Raw genomic sequence first — 24,403 nt, 5'->3', positions numbered from 1 at the left:
CTGGACCTGTCAATAACAATACACCTTCAGACAGAAGGTCATGCACACAGAATGAATGCAGTGCAGCTGCTGAGATGCATTACAAGAAACAGTAAAGTCTTTGGTGCACAAAGAAACACTAAATACCCATCAGATAGACAAGACATAGGAAAACACCCTCACAGACCAGTATTTTCAGAGAGTTTATTTATAGAATTGTTATTTCAATTTGGCACACAATTGGAAAATGCTAATACAATTTGGTGGGACAACAAGAAAAGAAAGCCAGTGTTGCTGGTCCTTTGGGGAGAAAAAAAGAACTGTGAATTACAAGTAAGGAACAACTGGGGTTGAAAAGAGTATTATCTGAAAGTGGGTTCTCTGAGCTGTAAGCCATAAAAAAGCCTGAAAGTCTTCAAACTTTGAGACACTGGTATGATGTTTCCAAGCTCTCCAGTAACATAGACTGAAGCCACCAGAGGCGAGTTTAACACAACACACATTGTTTGCTCTATTGGCATGAAGCAGAGCTCTTCAAAGCTTAACTTAATTTACTGTTTGCGTTTTATCTGGCTTGCATCTGCTCACATTGCATGCAGTGGGAATGCTACTACTGACCTCAACAAAATCAGGCCTTTCACAGAGGGCCAATGGAGCTTCATTCGTAAGCAACAGAGCTCTGCACCCAGAGGAACAGAAATACTGAATGCTTTTAAGATTACACAGAGCAGCTGTTTTCTTCTCTTACTTTTTCAGACAGTTTAAGTTCTCTTTAGCCCACTGTCAGCTTTTCTACATGTTCAGTATGAACCAACCATATGAACATCTTTCCAAGTTGCCTTTATTTTGTTGGCATCTATCACACTTCTGGTAGGATCAGCACCTTAGGCCTTGGTCCCAAACCATAACAGCTTTGGGATAAACTGGGTAGCTTACTGCTGTGGTCCTTTCACTCTGGGACAGCCTCTACCTGCAATCTCACATTTTTCATGTCCACATGGACTAACAAAGAGGAAAGCATTGTGAAACCACAGAGATGAGGAACAGCAAAGAAGGGAAAATGGCTAATTACTGGCTCCAGAGGAAATATTATGAGCACTTCTGAACCTCTCTCAGAAGAGCTGAAAGAGCTGGTATGGCATCTGAAAACCATGAAGTATAAGGCTTCAACAGCTTCTTGATACAACCTGAGAGGCATGACTTGCATCTGGGGTGAGAAGACACTGGCAGTGGGCTAGCACTTCATACTAGCTACGATACAGAAGGTGTGGTTCAAAAGTAAAGCAACCTTTTCAACCCTCAGAGTTGGCTACCACAGTCTTGTCTCATCAAGTTATATTACAATGAAGTTGATATCATGCAGTTTTTTATCACTGAGGACTGCAGGTCAGAAGGCAGACTATGAACGTTATTTTGGCAAAGCGTAATCTGTAATGGTTTGTGGGGAAGGGCCTAAATCTCTACAACAAAACACTGAAAAAAGGCTCAGTGTGAGTGTCCCGACAGAAAACCATCCATTCAGGCACTCCTTGGTTAGAGGCAGCAACCCCTGCCCTCATCCTGTTTGGGCTTAAAATCCCACAAGCCTTTATATGTGGTCCATTAAATCTTACCTGTATGGTCGCCTAACCCCTGAAGGATGAAAGAAGTGAAACTATCAAAGTAATTTAAAAAAAAAAAAAAAAAAAAAAAAAAAAAAAAAAAAATCAAGAAACAAAAATAATGTTCTTTGTTACAATTTTTGCAGCACAGCCATCTGCTGCTTTCCTCTCCACTTCTCTAGATTACTTTAGAAAACAGTTCCACAAAGCGGTTGGGCACAACTGGGGAGCCTATAGCTTAGAAAAGCAGTTTTGCCATCAGAGAAACTACACTTGGAATGACATCTACAATACAATGTAACAGGAAGCCTCTGCTGGCATAACACAGAGGAGGCCCAGCACAACATTCAGTCACTTCTCATTGCGCTGTTCTCGGGGGATGCAGACTCCCTGCTTTACACTGTTAAGCCGACAGTATACAGTATTGTACAGCAGTTGTACAACTGCAGCAGATAACAGGATGCTACAAAGATTTTGGGATACATTTGCTTATAAACAAAAAGCAGATATGAGCTAGAGTGCTGACTCCCTTCCATGCCCTCGATCTCCAACCACTGGCCATTAGAAAAAATAAATCTCTTCTCACAGCTGAAATCTGTCTACTCTAATGACCATGCTGTAAAAGCAAATACATGAAACAACACCTCTAGATGACTTTGCAGCTTCACCTATTGGTTAATTCACCATCTGATTAAGCCGTCTCTGCTAAATATTTTCATAATATTAAGTGCTCTGCAGATCAGAACAAACAGCTCTTATATAAGTCCACCTGTAAAAGTCTGGCAAAAAGGCTAATCTTGAAACTAGGCAAGTACAATATTCAACCCTTTTACTTCTGTATCCATTTATTTAGAAAATATTCACTCAAGTTAGGACTCTCAGTACAGTATGAGGTATGATCTATCCTACCATCTGCTCTTTTTATCGGAATGAAACAGAGAAAATACATACGGCTTTAGAATAATTTCACCTGCAATTACCTTAACCATAATAGCCACTCAAAAAATTCACCATTGGAAAACCAATGCTAAAACAATATATTCTCTTAGTTCCCTTGTTTGGAGCTACTAAGATACCGTGAATTCTTTTAATTGAAATTTGTAGAAAAGGCATACTTTCATAGGACCCACCTCCTCCATGCAACTGTTTTAATTAGCATCCCTAAAAATCATATTAGAGTTTTATGTGGAAAATGCTAAAATGTAAAGTACAGTGTTCTAGTCCAGCAGTGAGACATGGGTATGGTATGATTTCCCACCACTCTGGGCATAAGCTTAAGTCACATCCATGCAGCTAGGACCAAACAAATACTTAAGCCAGAGTAACAAAGTTTTAGAATGGAGTGTAAACACAGTCAAAGAAATAAGACATACTGAGTGTTAACACTACACAAACAAGTATTGAAGTGCACTAACACATGTGCACTAAGTACTTCTGAACAACTGCTGGTCTGCATAAGAGTTGCATTTATTGTAAAATGACATCAGAAACCGATATTCACCAGGTTCTTACCTATTCTCACACCAAGCAACTCCTCTATTGAAATAGACTGGTAAACCCCAAGCACCACCTTAGGCCTCAGCTGTGGGAAAGCTGTACAAGCTCAGGCTGTCCTAGAAGTAATTAACTGGGCACCTCACTCTCACTTTTCTTTCATGTCACAAAAAATAGTATTGGGCCAGTAAGGGTCCCCATGAAAGGTACTAAACACTGATCCATTGCAACAAGACAATTTAGGATACAAATGGGTCTAACCAAGCACACACCTTCCCAATGGAAGACCAGGTATTTTTGCCAGCATAGGGGAGGAAAGAAAGGAGGACTGAAGCTCTTCCCTGGACCTTCTCTTCCTAAGGAAGAATAATTCATGCAAATACTTGTTTACTGTTCTATACTTTCAACTAAGAGGTTGAAGTAAACCCTCATACAACATGTAACATCTTATTTTTCATTTCTCATATAGAAGCTAAGTCTGATCACAGCTTATGCAAGGATGTGATAGAATCGTACCTGAAAAAAAAGCACATTTTCACAAGGTAAGCTAACATATGATTTCAACCTGAATCTAAAACCACAATGTGCCACAGACTTTAATTGCCTATTTAAGTATTGTGCATTCAACCTCTGTGACACAATTAGGTTTTAATACTAGGCTAACTATGGCTATTTCTCATGTTTAAATTTTAATCAGTGTTCTTTAACTAATAAACAGAAGAGCTGCTCCATATTTTTTTTTATTATTTTTATTAGGCTTTAAGTCATTTAAATCAGCCTGAAGGAAAAAGAGCTGCAGTCTTCTTGTAAAATATTACTAAAGCCTGGATTTATTATTCTTTACTGAGGTTTGGAAGCTCAACAAGTTCTTCAAAATAGATCAGACCCTTTTTAAAAAGGGCTTGTTCAGTTATTTGTCACAGCATATAGTAATTTAAAAACTGGAAGTTCCTTTGTGTATTATCTACATGCATAAAAGCTATTTTCAAACAGCAGCAATAGTGTCAATTTTGGAAAAAGAGTTCTCTAAAAAAACTACCCGTACCAGAAGGCTAGTAGGACTAAGCTGCAGTCTACTTTGCCAGTAAGTTTACAAAATAAAAGTCTGTATCTGTTGTCATGCAACATCTGAGGAGGCTGTCTTTTGGAAATATGAGTATTAGCTAGAAGTTAAAAAACGCATCTAACATGCTCCACTACCAATATAAGGAGAAAAACCTCTTCTTAATCAGAACAGCAGTATGATAAAAGAAGTTCAAATGAAAGTAATGCAAGGATTTGGTTTAAACAGCCTAAGCTTATACTGAATAAACTTTGAACAGAAAGAATCTATATTAATGAAGAATTTTAGCTTTCAAAGCGAGATGGGAAGCTTACCTACTGATAATTCAAATAACAGGTAAATTTTTAACCTTCTGAAACCCTTCAAAGGGATGCAGAGAACAATACAGATGGATACATTTTTGCAGATAGAAGTCCATGTGTTTTTGAGGTGCAACAAACTCATTTGATATCAAAGGGCCCACGTTCTCTTCTGTATATACTGAATGGACAAAGAACATTTTTTAGTAATGTTTTGCAGACCCTGCTGTACTTTAAGCACATGTTCTTCAAAGACTTGCTTGAACAGATTCACATTCAAATTGTCTCTCTCTATATAAAGTATCACAAACCGAGTAACTGCAAGCTGCTTGGGATGGCTCAAGAGCTTTTTGCAGAAAAGAGTGCACCTTAACCTAAAAAGAAAGTTATTTTGGGGGTTGTAGAAAAATTGCTGGGTTTTATGTCATGTTGTAAACAAAACTAACCAATCAACTTACTATTTCTGTTAAACTCGTTTCATATGACTCTGTCCAGTGGAACAACAGAAACAAAAAAAAAACAACACCCCAGGTACTGAAGGAAGAGGCAGCTTCTACAGGCACAAACACCAAACGATGAACAAGTCCTGCATTAAAGTCCAGCATGCATCTTCAACACTCTAAGCAGAAATCAAGAACCAGAAGTAACTGTTAAAAATTATACACAGAAATGCTGCCTTCTTTAAAAAAAGGTATATGGAAATAAATACACTGATTAATAAACCACTGATATTCACAACCCATCTCAACTAAACTAGTTTACATCTACAGGAAAAAGTCAAAACAGTACAGAACATGTTGGGTTTTTTTCTCTCTCTTAAAAAGGAGTGCCACACTGTCAAATATAAACTGCTGCTGCATATAAATGTGTCAACCTTCTTGTGCTTTCCATTCAGGGGATACAGAACACAGAATCATGTTTCCTGCTAAACTGTCCACAGTTATCAGATGCCTATATAAATCAACCTTTCCCTACCTAATTCATTATGCAGTTGCTACAACTACAGTAACAAGATGTAAAAGGTTCCAAGAAATTCCTGTGAGAACTACTTATGAATAATTTTGGATTTTTCTTTAGTTCACCTACATTCACCAATATATACTGTAAATGCACCTTCAGTGTAAGAACTGCATGAAAACAGTCTGAAAAAAATAAAACATGGAAACTGAGATGTGAGGCAGTCAGTCCCCTTCCTACTTCTGATTATTATTCTTTTTTAAATACCACCACTGAAGAAACCCAATGCATGATATAGTCCCCAAACCCACACCAAACTGCTTTGCTGTGCATCTTTCCCAGCAGGTTTTCCACACCTGCTTCTTCAGACAGAGCATTTGGAGGTTACAAAAGCATGACTTGTACTTCTCCATCAGTCATGTTTATTTGTGTGATGTTTTTTCCAGATCTGGAAGTTTTTCAATTAGTGCTTTATGGTTCATGTTGATACTGGCTATAAGTCCTCCCTCATTGCCATCTGAGCCAGTGTAACTAATTTCTTCACCAGATAGGGTAGTCATATGGCCACCCAATGCTCTCAACACTGCATTTCCAGCACATATGTCCCACTTCTTAATGTAGGTGACATGGATATACACATCAGCTTCTTCTTGATTCTTTTCAGCCACATCAAGGAGGGCCAACACTTTATAGCCTAGAAGAAAGGGGAAGAGGTTAAAAGAAGTTAACCCAAGTTTTCCTGTTCTCCACAAAGGGCAAATGTAATAATACGCATACACAACATTTAGGAAAGTGATGTCATTGTATCATTTATATAATGTACTTTATCTGCCCTTTGACCTGTAGAGAAAGTTTGAAAAAGGAACACTCCCTCCCAACCCACAATTCCACTGCAACCCAATTAAAACCTTGGGTACTGGAGACAAATTATTTTTAGACAGCCTTTACCAATATGCTACATTGACTTGCCTAGAGATGCACTGAAAGACCACCAGAAACTCAAATACAGTTTTGCTCTTATGTTCACTTAGTTTTCTACCTCTGTATTATGCTAGTCTACCTTTTTGTTCCTGGCTTTTTATTACCAATGTAAGGAAGATGCATATACCACTCTTTAACAAAGCAACTCAGCCCAGGGTATTCTCTTTTATCATACATTACACAGTACACACTCATTGGTCAAAATGGTATTCTTCTGTGGATTTTTTTCAATTTTTCAACTGTTCAACCAATATTCTTGTTTTATTAAGCTGCTCCTTTTTTATATTCTTATACAGAGTCAAGCCCCAGAGAAGATCAGCTATAATCACTTTCACTTTGTTGTAAGAAAACAAGTTTAGATCAATCATCAAGAACCTGTGCAAAATCTTCTTTACTAAACAATCTGTAGGGGAGCCCTAGCTTTCCACAGAAGATACATTTCCATAAAATTTGAATTTTTCATGGCTTTTCTGAGACTTTAGAACAGTTACTGCTTCATACTAGTGCCTTGTGTATTTGCGTTCTGTCAATAACATGCACAAGTATGTTGTGTAGGGTCACAAAAAGTATGCTAAAACCTGTTTGGACTGAGTACGAGGCAGATAAAAATGGACTTTAATGCCATTAGTTTTCTCTTTTGACATAAATGCAAGAAATAGTACCAGACTTTAATGGCTTTTTCTTAAAAAAATCCCAAGACGTTTGTTAATACTATTTAACTAACAACCATCAGATTCTCTTCGATGATTCTGTATGTGGTTACACAACCCTTTTTCCTCCACAGAGTCATTGGTGATTTGAGTGAACACACATCAGTGTGCTCAGTAAGAGGACCTCAGCAACACTGCTGGTCCAGGCTTAGATACACTAATATTAACTTGTGAACAGTCTAAAGCCTGAACCAAATTTGCATGTAAGCTTCTACAGGCAAGAAAATAACCTGTGTCCCTATTGCCACGTGCTTGCTTATAGAGATGTGAAGAACAAAATATAAGAGGAAAAAGAGGAGATTCCATACTTATTTCCTTTTTTTTCCTAATAACGCTATCCCACCAAATCATTCAGAAGCAGTAAAATAGATAGGATGCTCAAGGAACCAAACCTGCTCCACCAGCTGGGATTATCACAGTTTTATTTCCAAATGTCTGTCGTGCAACCTGCTCAACTTTTCCTGCATGGGAGCGGGATACGATAATCCTTGGGGTTTTCTCATTGTAGGAAGAACGAGCTTTTATATTTGACCCACCATCCACCATTGCCCAGGCTACAAGAGAAAAAAAAACAAAACTGTTGAGATTTACAAAAGGCAATCTCTCTTAAGTGTAAAGATAAAAGGATACTTATCTGAGAAAATGGAACTGATGCCTCTAATTTCTCTCCCTACTGTACAAGAGAAAGTTAGGGCTGACAGAAGGAAGGGTTACATGCCCACATATGCACACAAACAGAAGAGAAAGCAAAACAGCCCCATACACACGCCTTTCTGCATATGGCATTATCCCATACCAGACTATTCATGTGTGCTACTTCCAAAATATAGAGTAAGGGCAAAGAATCCCAAATAGTACTACTGAGAACTTGCAATTGGAAAGCCATAAAAGTTAAAAGGATGGCTCTGAGTCTGAAACAGACCCAGAATTTCCACAAACAAACTTTTTACAAGAAAAAGAAGCCCCACTACCCATCAAAGCAGATAGCAAAATGTTACTGAGGCATTTTACTCAGAAAGGTAGTAATGCTAAGCAAGGAAATAGCTCAGGAGGATAGTAATACTAAGGAAAACATTAGATGGTGTGTTTTGGAGGACTGGATTTAGAATACATAATCCCCTACTTGTTTCATTATAAGGTTCAAAGCCAAGCTTGGTAGGTGATATCCCCTAACCATTAATTTGATGTTTACGTAGCAGACTAACCAGAAATTTCATCTCAGTAGAGGGCCAGATTTCACGACAACAGACTGAGATATGTGTAATAACAATTCTGACTGCCCTTTATTTCTTTGTATTTGTTTGGTACTATTAGGAACAATCCTATTCACAACATACTGGCATTTCCAGCTTGAGAAATGAATACTCATTACACAGAATGACAGAATTCACTGTATCTCATCTGATGCCATGTCTGAATATTTCATGCTTTATTATTACTGAAGGAGATAAATTCTCAAAATTACAGTGTTAAAAAAAAAAACAAAACAACACATTCCTTCATATAAATACTGATAGCAGAAAAATATCTTCCACAACATAGATTCTTAGAGCATACTGGAATACAGCACATACTTAAACAACTGGAAATCAAGTTCATATTTAAAGACAGTAAAATCTTTCACACAAAACATTGAGCATTTGGGGGGTGGGGTGGTGGTACACAACCCAAAAAACAACCAAAAAAACCAACAAAACCACCCAAACCAAACAAAAAACAAAACAAAACCCACCCAAACCAAACCTCAAACAAACAAACAAAAACCCACAAAAAAAAAACAAAAAAAACCACATTTATTCAGACTTTATTTCTGTGCCAGAGCTACTGCATAACTTCACAACTCTAGAGGTCAGTATTGCCTAAGGGAAAACAAGAACAGAAGTTCTTCCAAATAGAGCAAGATGCAACTACTAAAACTACTTTGAAGCTTTGAGAAGTACATACACGTTGCCAAACTTGCCATGCCCACGGATACATCATGTATAATACTAAAGAATTATTAGTTCACAGTTGTGGCATTAAAAGCATGTCAGATAATCGATAAGGTTATGCTAGACAGCCTTGCCTGTTACATACAAGTAGTTGCCACTAAGATCTTTAATCAATCTTTGTTATTCACATTGAATAAAAAACAGCTCCTGGGTATAATAGCATGGTCACAAGTTCTGCTGAATAAGCAAAATACTCTTCTGCTAAAGACTAACAGCATACATAAGACTGGTCAGTATGTGTAGGTTTCATTTTCTTTGGGTTGCTAGAAGCACTTTGATTGAACGGATCTTAATTCTTAAACATATTTTCAGTTAATTTAAAGTGAATCGTTTTTATGCTGAGGCAGCATTTTGCTTTGTGGTTTTATAGCACATAACACAGCTGCAGCTCTAATTCTGAGGTCTGCAGCAGCACTCTTTTGCCTCAGGTACTATTTTCTCATTCATACCTACAGATGTTCTCTCAGACACCATTTAAATTTTTAATTTAACTAATTTAAATTAACATTTTAATTAACAGTACGACTGAAGATGCTGGAAAGATGTGAAGCCATAAAAGTACCTGTATATGCCGAGAATGGCTTGTGTATCACTCCTATTACTGGTTTACCATTTACAGCCACGCAAACCATTGTCGTGACGTACTGTCGGAGATTCTCTGTGGGCAAAACAAGAAAGTGAGCGACTTTACAGCAGGAACACAGAAAGAACACAGACTTAACATTACAGACATTTTGGTTTTGGAAGGCAAGTCTACATTCTGCCTCTTACAATTATGTAACTGTTGTATCTTCAAACAACTCTTGCAGTTTTCAAAACACTTCAAAGACGTTTTCAGCTTTCCAGCAATTTTTTCCTGTTCCGTAGATGTAACCTATACTACTACGAGATCTAATGCTAACAACTCTGTCTTATGCAGTATGTGTTTTCATGGAAAACTGTGCCCCTATATTCTCCCTTATCTGCCCCACCTCCTATCCTTTACTGGTTCAAAGCTAATAATTCAAATACCAAAGACCATTCCCCAGAAAGGGTGGTTGTATCAATGGAATATTTGGAGAAAAAAGGAAAAAAAAAAAATCCCCATTTTTTAGATTGCTCTTCCGTACTTATCATCAAGAATTTTACTTGGATCTTTAAACATTTGAAAAAAGGGGAAGATTTAATTATGCACGCTTTTTTAAAAAACTGTAACATTTTTGTTTAATATCAAGTCGAATAGAATACTTACAGAGTATTCCCTTTAACTAAACAAGCAAAACACATTCCAAAAAATTTAGCATTGCCACAGTAATAACTGAAATACAGAAGCTTATAATTCCAGCAGAATCCATAAATGACAGTTATTTATTTTAGCAACTACTTAGTTGCAAGTTGCAAGGAATACCAAAGTAATTTTAGAGTTGGACTACATAAAAGTAAACCATGCAGTCTGATACGTATAGAGATTTCATTATGCAATTTGAACAATAAATCACACTGCTTTGACATAATACACTTTAGCAAGAGATGTTGTTTTAAACATTTACTATTTTGACTCCAGTATAAAAGGCAGACATCAGAATTACACACATGATTTGTCAGCAAGAATCAGCTACCTGTGTATTCTTGTGTAGCATCTAATGGATCGATCCAGACAGTAACACTTTCTGCTGGAACCTCTTTAGGCTGTATTTTTTGTTTTATGTCTTCAGGAATACTGCGATTCCAAGAGACTGTCTCCTTATCAGCTGTATCAACACGTTCTTCAGAGTTTATCTATGATAAAATAACAAACGTAGTTGCATTAACTTATCAGATACAGTCACTGTGGGATTCAGGAAAGTTAGTTTTGCTCCCACCTTCTCTTTCTCCCTTCAACTCCAGCTAAAAGTATATGAATTAGTAACTTTTCAGCAACTCACAAGCTATTACCATCATGTAACAAGCAACAGAAAAGCACAATCCAGAATCTGATTGTGAACCATAGAGCAGCTGGACGCTTTCTTTGGCTGCAGTTTTTCCTCCTGAACATTCTTGCAATGTGAATTGCAATTTTTTCAGAAAAAAAATTTACATGCAGTTGCTTCAAAGACTACAAACAGAACATTTTGGAGAATCATGCGGTACATATAGATACAACAGCAGTCTAATTACTCCATTTATGCATATCAGTAGATGCAGATTGAAATGCACAGGTATTTTATGAATATCAAGCTTATCCTGGACAAACTCAGACACAAAAAGGAAGCCTACAGAGGATAGAAGCAAGGACAGGTAGCCTGGGAGGAATACAGAGAAACTGCCTAAGCAGCCAGGGATCAGGTTAGGAAAGCTAAAGCCCTGACAGAACTAAATCTGGACAAGGACGCCAAAGACAACAAAAGAAGTTTCTATAGGCTCATGAGTGATAATAAGAAGAATAGGGAAAATGTGGGCCTTCTCCTGAAGGAAATGGAAGACCTAGTTACCTGGGATAGGGAGAAGGCTGAGGTACTCAGTGACCTTTTTTGCCTTGGTCTTCATTGGCGAGAGCTCCAGCCACACTCCCCACGTCACAGAAGGCAAAGGCAGGGGCCAGCAGAATGAAGAACTGCCTGCTGTAGGAGAAGACCAGGCTCGAGACCATCTAAGGGAGGTGCACAAGTCCATGCAATCTGATGGAACTGCTCCACAGGTCCCGAGGGAACTGGCAGATGAAGTTGCCAAGCAATTATCCACCATATTTGAGAAGAGTCGTGAAAGTCCGGTGAAGTTCCCACCGACTAGAAAGGAGGAAACATAACCCCCATTTTTAAAAAGGTAAAAAAGAAAACCGTATGGAACAACAGGCCAGTCAGTCTCACCTCAGTGCCTGGTCAGACCATGGAGCACATCCTCCTGGAAACTATGGAAAGTCATGGAAAATAAGGTGGTGCAGTCAATATGCTGGAGGGAAGGGATACCACCCAGAGGGATCTTGACAGGCTTGAGAGGTGGACCCATGCAAACCTCATAAGGTTCAAGAAAGCCAAGCACAGGGTCCCTGGATCAGGGCAATCCCAAGCACAAATACAGGCTGGGTGGAGACTGGACTGAAAGCAGCCCTGAGGAGGAGGACTTGGAGGCACTGGTTGTTGAGAAGCTCAACATCACCCAGCAATATGTGTCTGCAGCCTGGAAAGCCAATCGTACCCTGGGCTGCATCAAAAGGATTGTGACCAGCAGGTCGAAGGAGGTGATCCTGCCCCTCTATTCTGCTCATGTGAGAACCCCCACAGACTACTGCATTCACCTCAGGATCCCTATCATAAGAAGGATGGGGACGTGTTGGAGCAAGTCAAAAGGAAGACTATGAAGATGATCAGAGGACTGCAGCACCCCTCCTATAAAGGCAGGCTGAAGAAGAAAAGACTCTAGGAAGACCTTAGAGCAGCCTTCCAGTATCTAAAGGGGCTTTACAGGAAAGCAGGAGGGGGACTTTTTATAAATGCATGTAGTGAACTTATAGGGGGAATGGTTTTAAACTGAAAGAGGGTAGAAAATTCATCCCATTTACTTTTAGCACCTCAGTTACATAAGGAGACTAGTATTTATATGCTCCTTCTACTGCTAATAAAATGGAAATCATTGCTACTGTGCCTTTCAAGTGTCAGCCTGTGTGAACCCTTCAGAAATGCCTAACTCCCCTAATTACTTAATAGGACAAAGATGTTTATGGCTTAGATACATAGGTTGAATGTCTTGAGTGTAGCCAAACTGGACTTTTAGGACATTTCAGAATATTAAGACCACAAGGTTTTTTATTCTTTCTATTTTTAAAGGTGGCTTCCTCTAATATAATTCTAAAGAGATGCCAAACTGACTAGCTCTAATGTCCAGTCAAGGCAAAATAGTAGCCACATGTGTGATGCAATGTGTCTACAACCCTAGAACCACTGATTTATCTTTATTTGCTACAGGTGGAGTCAAGACTGCTAGGTCAGATGCAGATACCTGCTAAGTCAAATAAATCCCCTCTGACTAAAACAATCTGTTATTACAGATGCTGCAGGCAAGTGACATTGAAAGACAATGAAAATAAAGAAACAATCAGAGTACATTTGAATGTTACAAACTTTGTATCAGCACGATTTTTACATCATTCACATCATGACAAGAGACATCACACACCTCGGCTGTAACAGATTATTAGCAGAGGGTTAAGAGCCATCTTCTCCAAGAGAATTCAAAAAAAAAGAAAGCAGAACTGCAGCGACTCCAGCCATACATCACAGCTGTCTTCTCATGTAAAAGCAGTATTTGAAGCATTGTATACCAAACACAGAGACCTTGAAGTTGCCATGACATTTACAAATTAAACATCTGTCACTATACAATGAACCTGATGACTGTGTTTTCCCCTCAGGAAAACAGTCCTGCAAAGTCAAGATGCCTAGTCTCACAGACTTGGCAGCCCCAATAGAGCCCTCAGGCAGTTTAAGTTCCACTACAGCACATTATGCACCACCATTAAAAAAAAATAATTTTCCTCAACAGAAGGAAGAGGCTTCCAAAAAGTTAAAGAGTTGGAACCAATCCTCAAAAGGAAGAATATCTTGTTAAACCTGTTGTTACAGTACACTGAAATTAAAAGACTGCAGCTATCTGAAAGGTATTGTTTTCAGAGAATGACCTACTAGCTCAAAATTTTGTAGTGGTGGCCATGATGCTTCAGCATTTATAACGCTTGTAGAAAGTCTCTCTCAACAGTCATGATGAGACTGCCAGAATAAAACAGAAGAGAAAAAGAGGAGTGGGGGGAGAGGAGAAGATAACAGCAATGAGGTTGCAGAACTATCTGGGGAAAATTTAAAAAAGCCCCACAACTGGGTCACTTGTTCTTCCTTCATTCATACGGCCATTTACTCTGTAGCCTTTGCTAAATACTCCAAAGATTACAGTCCCAGTAGAAATTCATAGACATTTCACCACAATGCAGTTATTTATTTTTTTTTGTCAAGAAGCTACAGTATAGATTTTGCAAGCCAGAGTTGCCAGAGAGAGGACCACCAACCCTTAACACTGGGAACTTCTTTTTTTTCCCTCCTGTTTTATTTTTAAGGCATGAAAATACACCTGGAAAACATGACTGTCAGTATGATGCTCCCTTCCGACTTGTTATTCTCATTTGCTAGAAGTCTCCAGAGGTCATGACCTTTCCTGAAATGATATGTAGTAGATTGTGTCCCTTAACCTTCACTTAGAAATTAGAAGTGGTGATGGTAGAAAGACAGTCACAACACCAAATGTTTCAAACAAGACATTCTGAGTCTATTAAACTGCAACATTAGTGTGAATAAAGTTTGCACGCTTGCTATCACATACATAACTTTGCATACTCCTAAGAGTCAGATTTAGATTGAAATCCATCACGCCAGAACTTGAGACAGCAAGCAGAAGACAGAAATAGGTATTTGAGTTAGCTGTAAACTGTAAAAGCAAATCTTGGGAAGTTCTGCAAGCTGCCCACCAACACCAAGCTTAACTACATTTCAGGAGTCTTTTTTTTAATGCTTGAAGGGAAAGCCCTCCTCACAAAGACTGCATCAAACCCAGATTTAATAAAGCACACAGAAATTGTTAAACAGAATGCTGCTGAAAGGTCAATAAAAACAATTATTTCATAAATGAGGGAGTTTGCATCTCACCAGCACAAAGCTTTCTCAAAACAAGCCTCTGAGGTGCAGGAATCCCATAATGGAAGAGGGATGCTGCTCACAGGAGCCACAACAGAGGTCCAATGGCAACATCTGGCAACAATGATGTGCCTTTTGAAACACCCAGGCATTCCCAGCCTCCAGAAACCCGTCACAGAAAACATTCTCCTCCAGTGTTCTGCTGATGGGAATACAGACCTACTCAGGGACATGGGAAGCAACCTGTGTACTATAAATCCGTGCGGATAAATGCATTGCTCTAAACTAACAGCCAACAGTCCTGACCACGTAAAGACTACAGGGAACCTCACAGTGGGTCTTTGTCCTATGTTGAACTACTCCCTACCGGTACTTCCTGATATCTTCGTGGCAGCTCATCACCCAACAAACCTTGATTACTAGATAGCTGTCCATGGTGAGATGGACAAACTCAGGCTTTTTGCTGGTTTGAAAGAGTAGGACACAGCTGTACCTTTGCCTTTGAATTCACCCATTAAAGATAAATTTAACTGAAAACATGTAAGCTAAAAAAAAAAAACCACCAAAACTAAACAAAAAGCCATCAAACTAGAGGTTTCTGTTCAAAAAAATTTCTTTAATAAACATTTGCACATGAAAATGCAATGCTTTTCTTAGAGTGCTTGGTGGTATGTGAATTTTATTTAAATTTATTACTACCCATCCTTCTTCATATTCTTATCCAGCCCAATACTCATTCTGTATTTTAATATGCAAATAATCCAATATCTTGAAAAAAACATGAGGCAGCACAGCTCTTTATTCCCAAGAGTGTCAATATCCACATTTGATAATTAAAGTCCTCTCAAATCCAAATCTCAGTGCTGTCTTATTAGAATAGAAAACAAAACAAGAACAAAATACTATCCCGCCTGTAATACAAAAAAGAAACACTAATTAAGCTACTCAAGGTAAAAACCAAAACAAACCCCATAGTTTAGTTAACAATAAAAGGTAATATTCACTAGTCAGAATATAAGTATACTCCCGGCATTACAATTCAGGAACAGAGACTGGTGCAGGTTGCCTGGAGAGGCGGTAGATGCCTCATCACTGGAAACATTCAAGGTCAGGCTGGATGGGGCTCTTAACAGACTGATCTAGTTGAAGATATCCCTTCTCATTGCAGGCAGGCTGGACTACATGAACTTTAAGAGTCCCTTCCAACCCAAACTATTCTATGATTCAATGATAAGTCTATTGATTTGGATGGGACCATGAAAATGAAAACTCTGGAGGCCAAGACAAACCAGCATGTACAGGGGAATATTAGTAAAACATTAATAGATGTTTGACTTAGTTTTTCTGTTTAGTTAGGGCACTAATTCTGCATGACATACACAGCCCCTTCACCAGTGATTCACAATGTAAACATTACCCATATCTGAGATTCAAACTTCACCATTTGTATTCACACATCACGAGATGGAGGAAAGATTGGAGGGACAGAAATAAATAAGCAAATGCAAACATTTACAAACCATAAACCAACAATGGTTATGATATCTTCTTACAAGATTACTGGGAGATGTTCCTTGCAAACAGCAGAAAATATTTTATCATTGCATGCACCCTCTGGACTAATGTCCAGAGCAGCCGGTAAGAAGATACCCACAACTACGCACCTTGAAAGGAGAGGTGACCTGCCAGGGGGTTACATACAACTATAATTTATTTACTGTTATTTGGCTGTGCTTCAGAGATGTCACAACTCAAGGGACAGCAAAAGCCTTTGGGCTTTCTTCCACTTACAGACCAGGCCTCACACCTTGTACCTCCAACCAATGTTACTGCCCTGCTCTGAAGAGCGACATGTCCTACACTACAAGTCAGACTGTTTTACTTCCACTTGGTCTGCTTCTCTCTGTTTTTTTCCCCTCAAATGTGCCAGAGGTGAAGGCTGTCTTATCTTCTCAGATTATCTGTATGCACAAAGTTGTATAAAGGGATCAGATGCCAAACCCTCTGAATGTAAACACCCCCTCAAGAAGTCAGGATGTATAAATATGCACAAAAGGAGTGCACTCTCCAGGAGAGCAAGAAGAGGTCAAAGCTCTGTATTTCCAATAACCAAGGAAAGTATCTAACTTAAACAGGACTCCAGAATCTGCTATACAAGGACAGACTTCCATTCACACCAAGACTTGGCTCACCTGCTGTCAGGACCACTCATGATCCCTCCCTTCCAATTTTGAATTTGGGGTAGAAAGTAGCAGTTTTTACAATGAACAAAAGCTGCTTCCTGAATACTTACGCTACTTGACACTGAAAAGAATGCAAACTTGGAAATCAAAGTATCACTTCCTTTAAGTTTAAACACCTTTAAACTTTAAACAATTTGAATAGTAGCCTTGCCAGCATAGTAAAAAACTGTTTTTATTCAATACACTGGCATTTTTAAAGACAGCTGCTTCCTTTTGGAAAGGTTCTTTTCCTCCTTAGATTACTACAACACATTAGAAATTAAAAACGAGCTTTTACAAACCCTTTCAAAAAGGTTCCTCTTGCTAGGGGGTCCAATTTACAAAGAGTTTTTAGCAGTGTAAATTTTGCTATCAAAGGACAGAGAGGACCTTATTCAAACCACATGGTTCTCTAAATAAATAGCTTGTTAAAAGGTAATCAAGTTTAACAAAAATATAAAGTATATTTGTATATAAATGTGTAACATACAAAAATATACTAACGTGAAATAATAGAATGTATAAAAACCACTGGTCTCATCATTCATTTGAAATGAAAAAAAAAACCAAATACTTCTATAATAATGCCACAATACAGATAAAGGACACATGCATTTTTCAAGACACGGAAGTCCTGACAGAAGTTTCCATCTATTAACTACATCTTTATTTAATTTAATGACAAGAAGTGATCACTTCATGCAGGAACAAGATCATAGGGTATGCAAAGAAAAATATGGACAAGCCTAAATGCCAAAAAGCTCAACTCGTGCTTACCAAAACTTGTTATGTGGCTTTGGCCAGCAGGAAGCAGAGTTAAACAGGTTTTCATAAATAGTAAAGATGTATCAGATGACAACTCTGCTTCTACTGGCCTATAATGAATAGAGCAAAAAAATGCAAGAGGGAATCAGCATGGATCACAGAATTCAGTTTCCACCAGTAATCTGTAGATACAACTAGACTTTAAGCCCAGCAAAAGAAATAAAGTCACTCACTCATTAGCTCACACAAGTTGTTTCCCCAGATGGCAAAATTCTCCATTTCAGTTCTATGCAAATGCAAGTCTAGCAAAGAGAAAGGGATGACTAGCTTGTCATGAGAGCTGCACCACCACCTTTCAGTTTAAGAAAACATCCAAATAAAACCAGATTAGGAGCCTACCAATACAATAAATAACACTGAGAAAACTTCCAGCGTGAATTTAACTGACGGATGAAACACCCCCAGTACCCACAAAAGCCAAACAAACTACTTGTATTTCCATCTGATAATCACAGAACTCATTAACATAAAGTTACAGGCTTTGATTTCTTTTCATGTAGAGAAAACCAGCATAAGCCATCTAACATCAATTAGAACCCATGCTGAGAGATGCACCTCCAGACAACACCTACTACTGAGATATCAGATTAACATTCACGCTTCTTACTTTACTTAGAAACTTGTTGGCAGCTGCGAATATCATCTGGGTCAGAAAGATGTTAATTTTGTTAAAAACTTAAAACCTGAAGATGCCATTCTCACAACACAAAGAGATAAACAAATTACTGAACTTACTCAGCAAGGCACTGAAATCCTTCCAAAGTTTAAGTAGCATTTTGTTTTTTAAACCTACTTCTTTAACAAATCTATCTGTCCCAAAGAATCTGTATCAGATGCAGAGCTCACCATCTCAGATGAAATTCCAGTATGATAGTTGGCACTGTGGTCAGAAGCCTGTAAATGGCATGTTTAAACCTAGAAAGTACTTCAGGTACTTCACAAAAATGGAGTGCTTGGAGACATTAATCTTCAAAAAGTGGAATTAATTTAGAAGGAAATCTCATTAAAAGTAAAACCGTCATGTTCTTCAATTTCCATTTCAAACACTGATGCCTGATTCCAGCATTATCATGCTCAAACTTGAAATGAGCTATTTATCATCTGTCTTAAGTGGGAAGGAGATAGAACATTCAGATTCAGACCAGTGGCAAGACTAATAAAAAGAAGCCAGAAGACTGGGACAGAGGAAGATTTGCTATACATCACAGTCACAATAACAAAACAAACAAACCCCAAAACAATCAAAAAAAGAAAAACCACACAAAATACCCCAGAAGGGACAAAGGTTATTTCTCTATTCAGTATTTAGAATAGAAAACAAGACACATAGCTGGTGCAACTACGGAACATAAATTAATGAACTAGATAAGTTCAAGATCCCTTCCAACCCAAACCATTGTACAATTCTAATGCACTGGTCAAAAATAAGCCCAAACTTGAAAAGTGAGAGTATAGGGCAGCATTTATTCTGTCAAATAAGACAGAAGACTTCACCCCATGAAAAGAACACTAGGACAGTGCACAAGCAAAGTAGCAGAATTTTGTGGGGGGTTTAAATTTCACCAATTTAAAATTAATGGGGTTTTTTCATAGTCAGAAGAAAGAGAGAATGTGGCTAAAGTACTAGTTTAAGGGTCACAACTTCCTCTGTTAATCACTCCTGCCTTTATAAGCAAGAACAGGTGCTCCTTCAGATGCGCTGGAACAGGCTGCTGATAGAGCCACAATGCGAAGTAAACTAGGGCATTCCTAAATAACCTTTATTTTACATTTTTACCTTGCATATATTCAAATATCAAGCTCCTGACACTGATCCCTGGACAGGCAGTGCTAAAAGAATGGAATACCCTAATGCGTAGTGCTGAGAGAACCTCTTTTACCAGGTACTGCTGCTGAAACACAGGTATCATGAATCATCTCTTTAAACAGAGAAGCTCCTCTCTGCAAAACATTACAGTGTTTCTGGCCAGTCTCTAATTTAATTTGGGAACACTGCCTCCCCAGTTTCCTCTTCCACTGAAGCATCTTCCTAATCCCAGGGAGATTCCCATCCCAGTCCTTATCGCACCATCACTGTGTTAGCACAAGGAATAAACAGCAGAACCAACCAGGAACGCAGCAAAGTAACACAGAAAAGATAAAGAATTTAAAAAATGAAAAGGAGCAGAGGGGATAATTATAGCTGGATCAGAAGTTTAATCCATTCTCAGCATGACAAATAGATAAGGACAACACATAGGTAGTGCAGAAGAAGTAAACGCCTCAAAGCCTGTAACTGCAGTTCAGGACGTTATCAAGGGAAACTACTGCATGTATTTTAACATTAAATGTATTTTAAACAACTACACTTCATAGAAAATGAATGCAAATAAGCACTGCTGGATGCTGACTGTGATCAGAGAGACAACACCGGGTAATACCCAAGTTAGAAATAACCAAATTGCCCCTTCCTCCATTATCTTTCTCATACCTATTTCTGAGGGATATAACAATAATACCCAATAGCACTCAATTTTACCACACAGTGATAAAACAGAATTGATACATTCCTCTTTGGTTTTACCCAACCTAGCTGTAAGAAGTCTTGAACTGATGCAAATGCATCTATTTATATCAAGAAGAGCAGGTGATGTAAGCAGTGGAGTTCCTCTGTAGAGTCAGTACCTTTATGTAAAAGAACAAAACATTCTCTATGCTCTTTGTTGTGGTGGGTTGTTTTTTTAACTCTTCCTGCCCTCAGATCTTAAGAGTTTTTGTATAAATCAGTACTCTCAGGACTGTAAGACTTTTTCCAGTTTTATGTCAGCTTTTGCAAATGAAAAGCGTAAGTCTTCCATCTTTTCTTAATAATCACACCTTACAGGAAAATCTGCTTCAGACAGACGATTTGCATGCTTTCCCAATTTTATGTCCAGCAGCACAATACAGGGAAAGCAAGGCTGCTCACTGACTTCAGCTTATTTCAGTCAAATGATTTCTCCCCCTGGTTATTTTTAAACACTGGAACGCCATGGCTATTCTTAGAGGTTCATAGAATGGTTTGCGGTGGAAAGGACCATATAGCTCATCTAGTTCCAACTCCCCTGCCATGAGCAGGGACACCTTCCACTGCACCAGGCTGCTCAAAGCTCCATTTCTTTTACATTATAGACATATTTGGCAATTTGGCTGTTTGGGTGTTTGTTTGTTTTTTGTGCCAGTTTTGTTGTTTTTTTTCCTAGCTGCAATATTTGGCAGTAATTTAAATCTTGAGGTACCCCTATTAGGCCAAGGACTCCATGATGAGAGTAAATCAGCATTTTACATAGAATTCTTTCAGTTTTTTCAACAGCTTTGTTAGCAGGACCTTCTCTAGCAGGAAGAGGGGTTTTATTCCACTTCAGCAATGTTTTTTGTTCTGGAGCATCACTCTGTACAAGGGGATAAGGCTGCAGGTAAAAAGTACAATGCTTCTTACAAGATGCAGCTTCATATTGTCTCACATGAAAGGTATCTCAGGAAATCCTCTGTAATCCTCCTATTCAACCCAAAAATGCAGCAAGTCTGTTCTATAGAACAGTCACAGTTTTAGGTGTGTTGTGCTGAAGGCACAAATGAAGGATTTGCAGATTAAGATGAGACCTTGTCTTTACACCTCAGGAAGATACAGTGCTACACACATATAGTGTAAAGAAAAAAAAACCCACATTATTTTGTTTTGGACAAATATTTACAAACACCTCTTCACTGTATAGACTTTAAGAGGCAGAACGTCTCATCAGTACATACAGCTTAGTGCATATTTTTTAAATGCTGCATGAGATAACCTGTTATTATCCAGATCATGTACTCAGAATACCAGATATCCCAGAGCTGGTATGTCAGACTGAGTAACTAGATCAGTTGAAAGATTTGTCAAGCAAACTCTTCCCAGTCACCCTCAGTGCTCAAGCTCAGTGACAGGAGAGGGATGAAAAAAGAAAAAACACATCTGATTTTTTTCCCCCAGTTCCACAGATGTGCACACACATTTTTGTCCTCGCACTATGTTGGAGAACACACCTGCGCTTCAGAAAGTACTATATAGTTTTAAAAAACAGCAGCAAAAGTTAACTGCAAAGAAAATAAAAAAAGGAGTACCAAAGTTTTTTAAAAGTAGATTTCCAAAGTCAACAACTTCTGAGAAGAACATACACAAGTCACTGCTATGCATCCCAGGCACCCCAGCAGAGTTTATGCACATAGCCAGACATGGAACAGGCATGGAACTACAGTTCACTGAGCTCTTCAAGTCTAGACCAAAGCCCCAGCCTCCTCTAGAATAGACAACTCTCGTATCTAACGAAGTCCCTCCACCTGCAGAAGGGAAGAAACTGTACAGGTTCCAGGCAGCAATACAGGCATGCTGCAACACCAAGGTCTGTGAAGACACTGAACAAAAGAGAACGGGGGCAATGCTTTTTCTTCCTTTAACGCAGGGCCTGCTAAAGGGGTTTGCTATTAACTGCTAACCCAGCAATCTTCAGGAAATAACTTCACAATCTTTCTGTCGAGGAAGATTAATCAAGTTTATTGCAAATATTGAAAAATTTACTGTTTTATTTAGCTATTATATTACATGGGTTCTCTACAACATTTAAAACTCTCCAAAAAACAAAGCACCAAAAACCTACATACCACCCTCATGAACTTCTAAAACTACCACTGAAAATTCATTGAGTAGTAACTAGACTTATCCAAAAAGTAAACTTAACTACACTACCTGTCCAGGAAAGGCATCCAATTGTCACCTTTTGAATCCAAAACTAGGGTTTACTATCAGTTTTAAATGACAATAAAAACCTAGACTTCAACATCAAGAGACTGCAAAGAAGCTCCCATTCACTAAAGCAAAAGTGATAGCAACGTCAACAAAACCCCCAGAGCCTCAAAGTATAACTCTGGTTTGGGTGCCACCTCAGGTGTTAGACTCAGATTTCATAAGCTCATGAGGGCAGGGAGAGGTATGCACCTGTGAAAGAAAAGCAAATTTATTTTGCCCACGTAGGCAGCGATAGTGACACAGCTGTTGGTTTACCTGCTGGCCCAAAGCCACCAGAGCTAAGACCTCAGGTAATGTAACACTATGTTCCTAAACCACAAATTTCCAATCCTTTCTCCCTGTAACTTAAAAGTGGGAATAACAACTGGTAGGAAGGATAATTACAAAAATAACAGTATTCCTAATTACAGCACCATAAACACGTGCAGAATAGGCACTATGAAGTGGCCTTTATCCTTAACCATAGAGCACTTAATCTGCAAGTTAGACTCAGGGTTTTTCACTCCTCATGTCCATACCACTTCAAATATACTGCTTCATATGACACAGCTTTGCCTACACATGATCCATGTGCTTCCCCTGCAACCCAGCACCCACGGTAACATGTATGAAGTGGCACTGCCACTGAACCTGCGACAAGGGAAGAAGAAATGCAAAACCAGGGCAGCGTTTCCCGTCGGCAATTACAAAACCGAGAGGCGACACGTGTCTCCCCGCAAAGGGCTGAGCCCTCATGCCGTTACTATTAAGCAGCCTACCCCTGGGGCTCTACACCGCGGGCTGAGTGGAGCCCACCTCCGGGCCCGCAGTCTCCCACCTGAGGAAAGGGACCCCGGCACCCACCTGCACGGCGGGGAAGGCGCTCTTCAGCAGATAGAACATCTTGCGGTTGGACAGCAGGTCACCGCTCGTCAGCTGCTCCTCGGCCCCCTCCCGCGTCTTCCCCTTGGCCTTGGCATTGAGGTCGTTGCCATCACGGACCCGCTTCACCTCCTCCCCACCCCTGACAGCAGCCAGGACGGACACGGCCAGCAGCTCCCGCAGGTCCACGGCACCAGAGCCGTGGGGGGTCTCGGGCTCGCCGGCCGCCGACTCGCTCAGCATAAAGAAGGCGAAGCGGCCGGCCAAGAAGCCGGAGTAGAGGTGGTAGAGAACACCCAGCCCCAGCAGGCAGAACACAGCCATGCCGAGCGGCGAGAGACGGATCCCCATGGGGGCCATAGCCGCGGGGCGGAGGGGGGGGGGGGGGGGAACAGTAGAGCAGGCAGCGGTGCCGGGCGCTCACCACAGACCCATAACGCCGCCGGGGCGCTCCACTCTCTGCTGCTGCCGTTGCTGCCGCCGCTGCCGCTACACTGGTAGCAAGACCAGCCCGGCTCCACACTCCTCAACGGGCCGGCGAGCAGACAGCACTGTCTGTATCCGGGTCAGGCGGGGCGGGGCGGGGCTCGCCGTTCGCACTGAGCATGTCCCACTGCCCGCTCCGCGGGATTTGAGGTGCCGTGTCGCTCTGCGGGTACCTCGGTGGGACGGTCCTGTCGTTTCCGATCGCGGGCACATCTGACAGCGCACAGGCACCCGCTGCTTCTGGCGGAAAGCGTGATTTCGGGTGGCTTCATTTCCTAGGCTGCAGGTGTGCTCCAGCCTGCTGTCTGCGAGGGCTGCTCGGAATGATGGCTCGACAGGCCGGGAAGGAGCTTTCAGGCGGAAATCGCAATTTGCAGTAATTGCTGCTTAATTTCTGAGATTTGCGGTTCTGAGTGTCTCTTGTTTTTTTCATACTCGTTAGGTAACTTTGGAGCCCTTGGCTCCCTTGTGCTTCCGGAAGGCGGATTCCTTTCATT

At 39.8% G+C, this 24,403-nt stretch overlaps 1 protein-coding gene across 1 annotated transcript; it reads right to left on the bottom strand.

Moving 5' to 3' along the window:
• Positions 1-163: 163 nt before the first annotated feature.
• Positions 164-23,875, bottom strand: BPNT2 (3'(2'), 5'-bisphosphate nucleotidase 2). Its single transcript, XM_061448436.1, has 5 exons — positions 23,403-23,875; positions 10,674-10,833; positions 9,638-9,733; positions 7,477-7,638; positions 164-6,087 (listed from the first exon to the last, which is right to left on the bottom strand). Exons 1-5 carry the CDS (start codon positions 23,778-23,780, stop codon positions 5,816-5,818), a joined length of 1,068 nt encoding a protein of 355 aa, XP_061304420.1. The 5' UTR covers positions 23,781-23,875; the 3' UTR covers positions 164-5,815.
• Between the last annotated feature and the right edge of the window lie 528 nt (positions 23,876-24,403).

Source organism: Pezoporus flaviventris, unplaced genomic scaffold (assembly GCF_033815535.1).
Source record: "Pezoporus flaviventris isolate CSIRO_AGI_PZ_B2104156 unplaced genomic scaffold, CSIRO_AGI_Pfla_v1 ptg000007l, whole genome shotgun sequence".
NCBI lineage: Eukaryota > Metazoa > Chordata > Aves > Psittaciformes > Psittacidae > Pezoporus > Pezoporus flaviventris.
The sequence above is the reverse complement of the archived record's forward strand: the minus strand, read 5'-3'. Positions and strand labels throughout refer to the sequence as shown.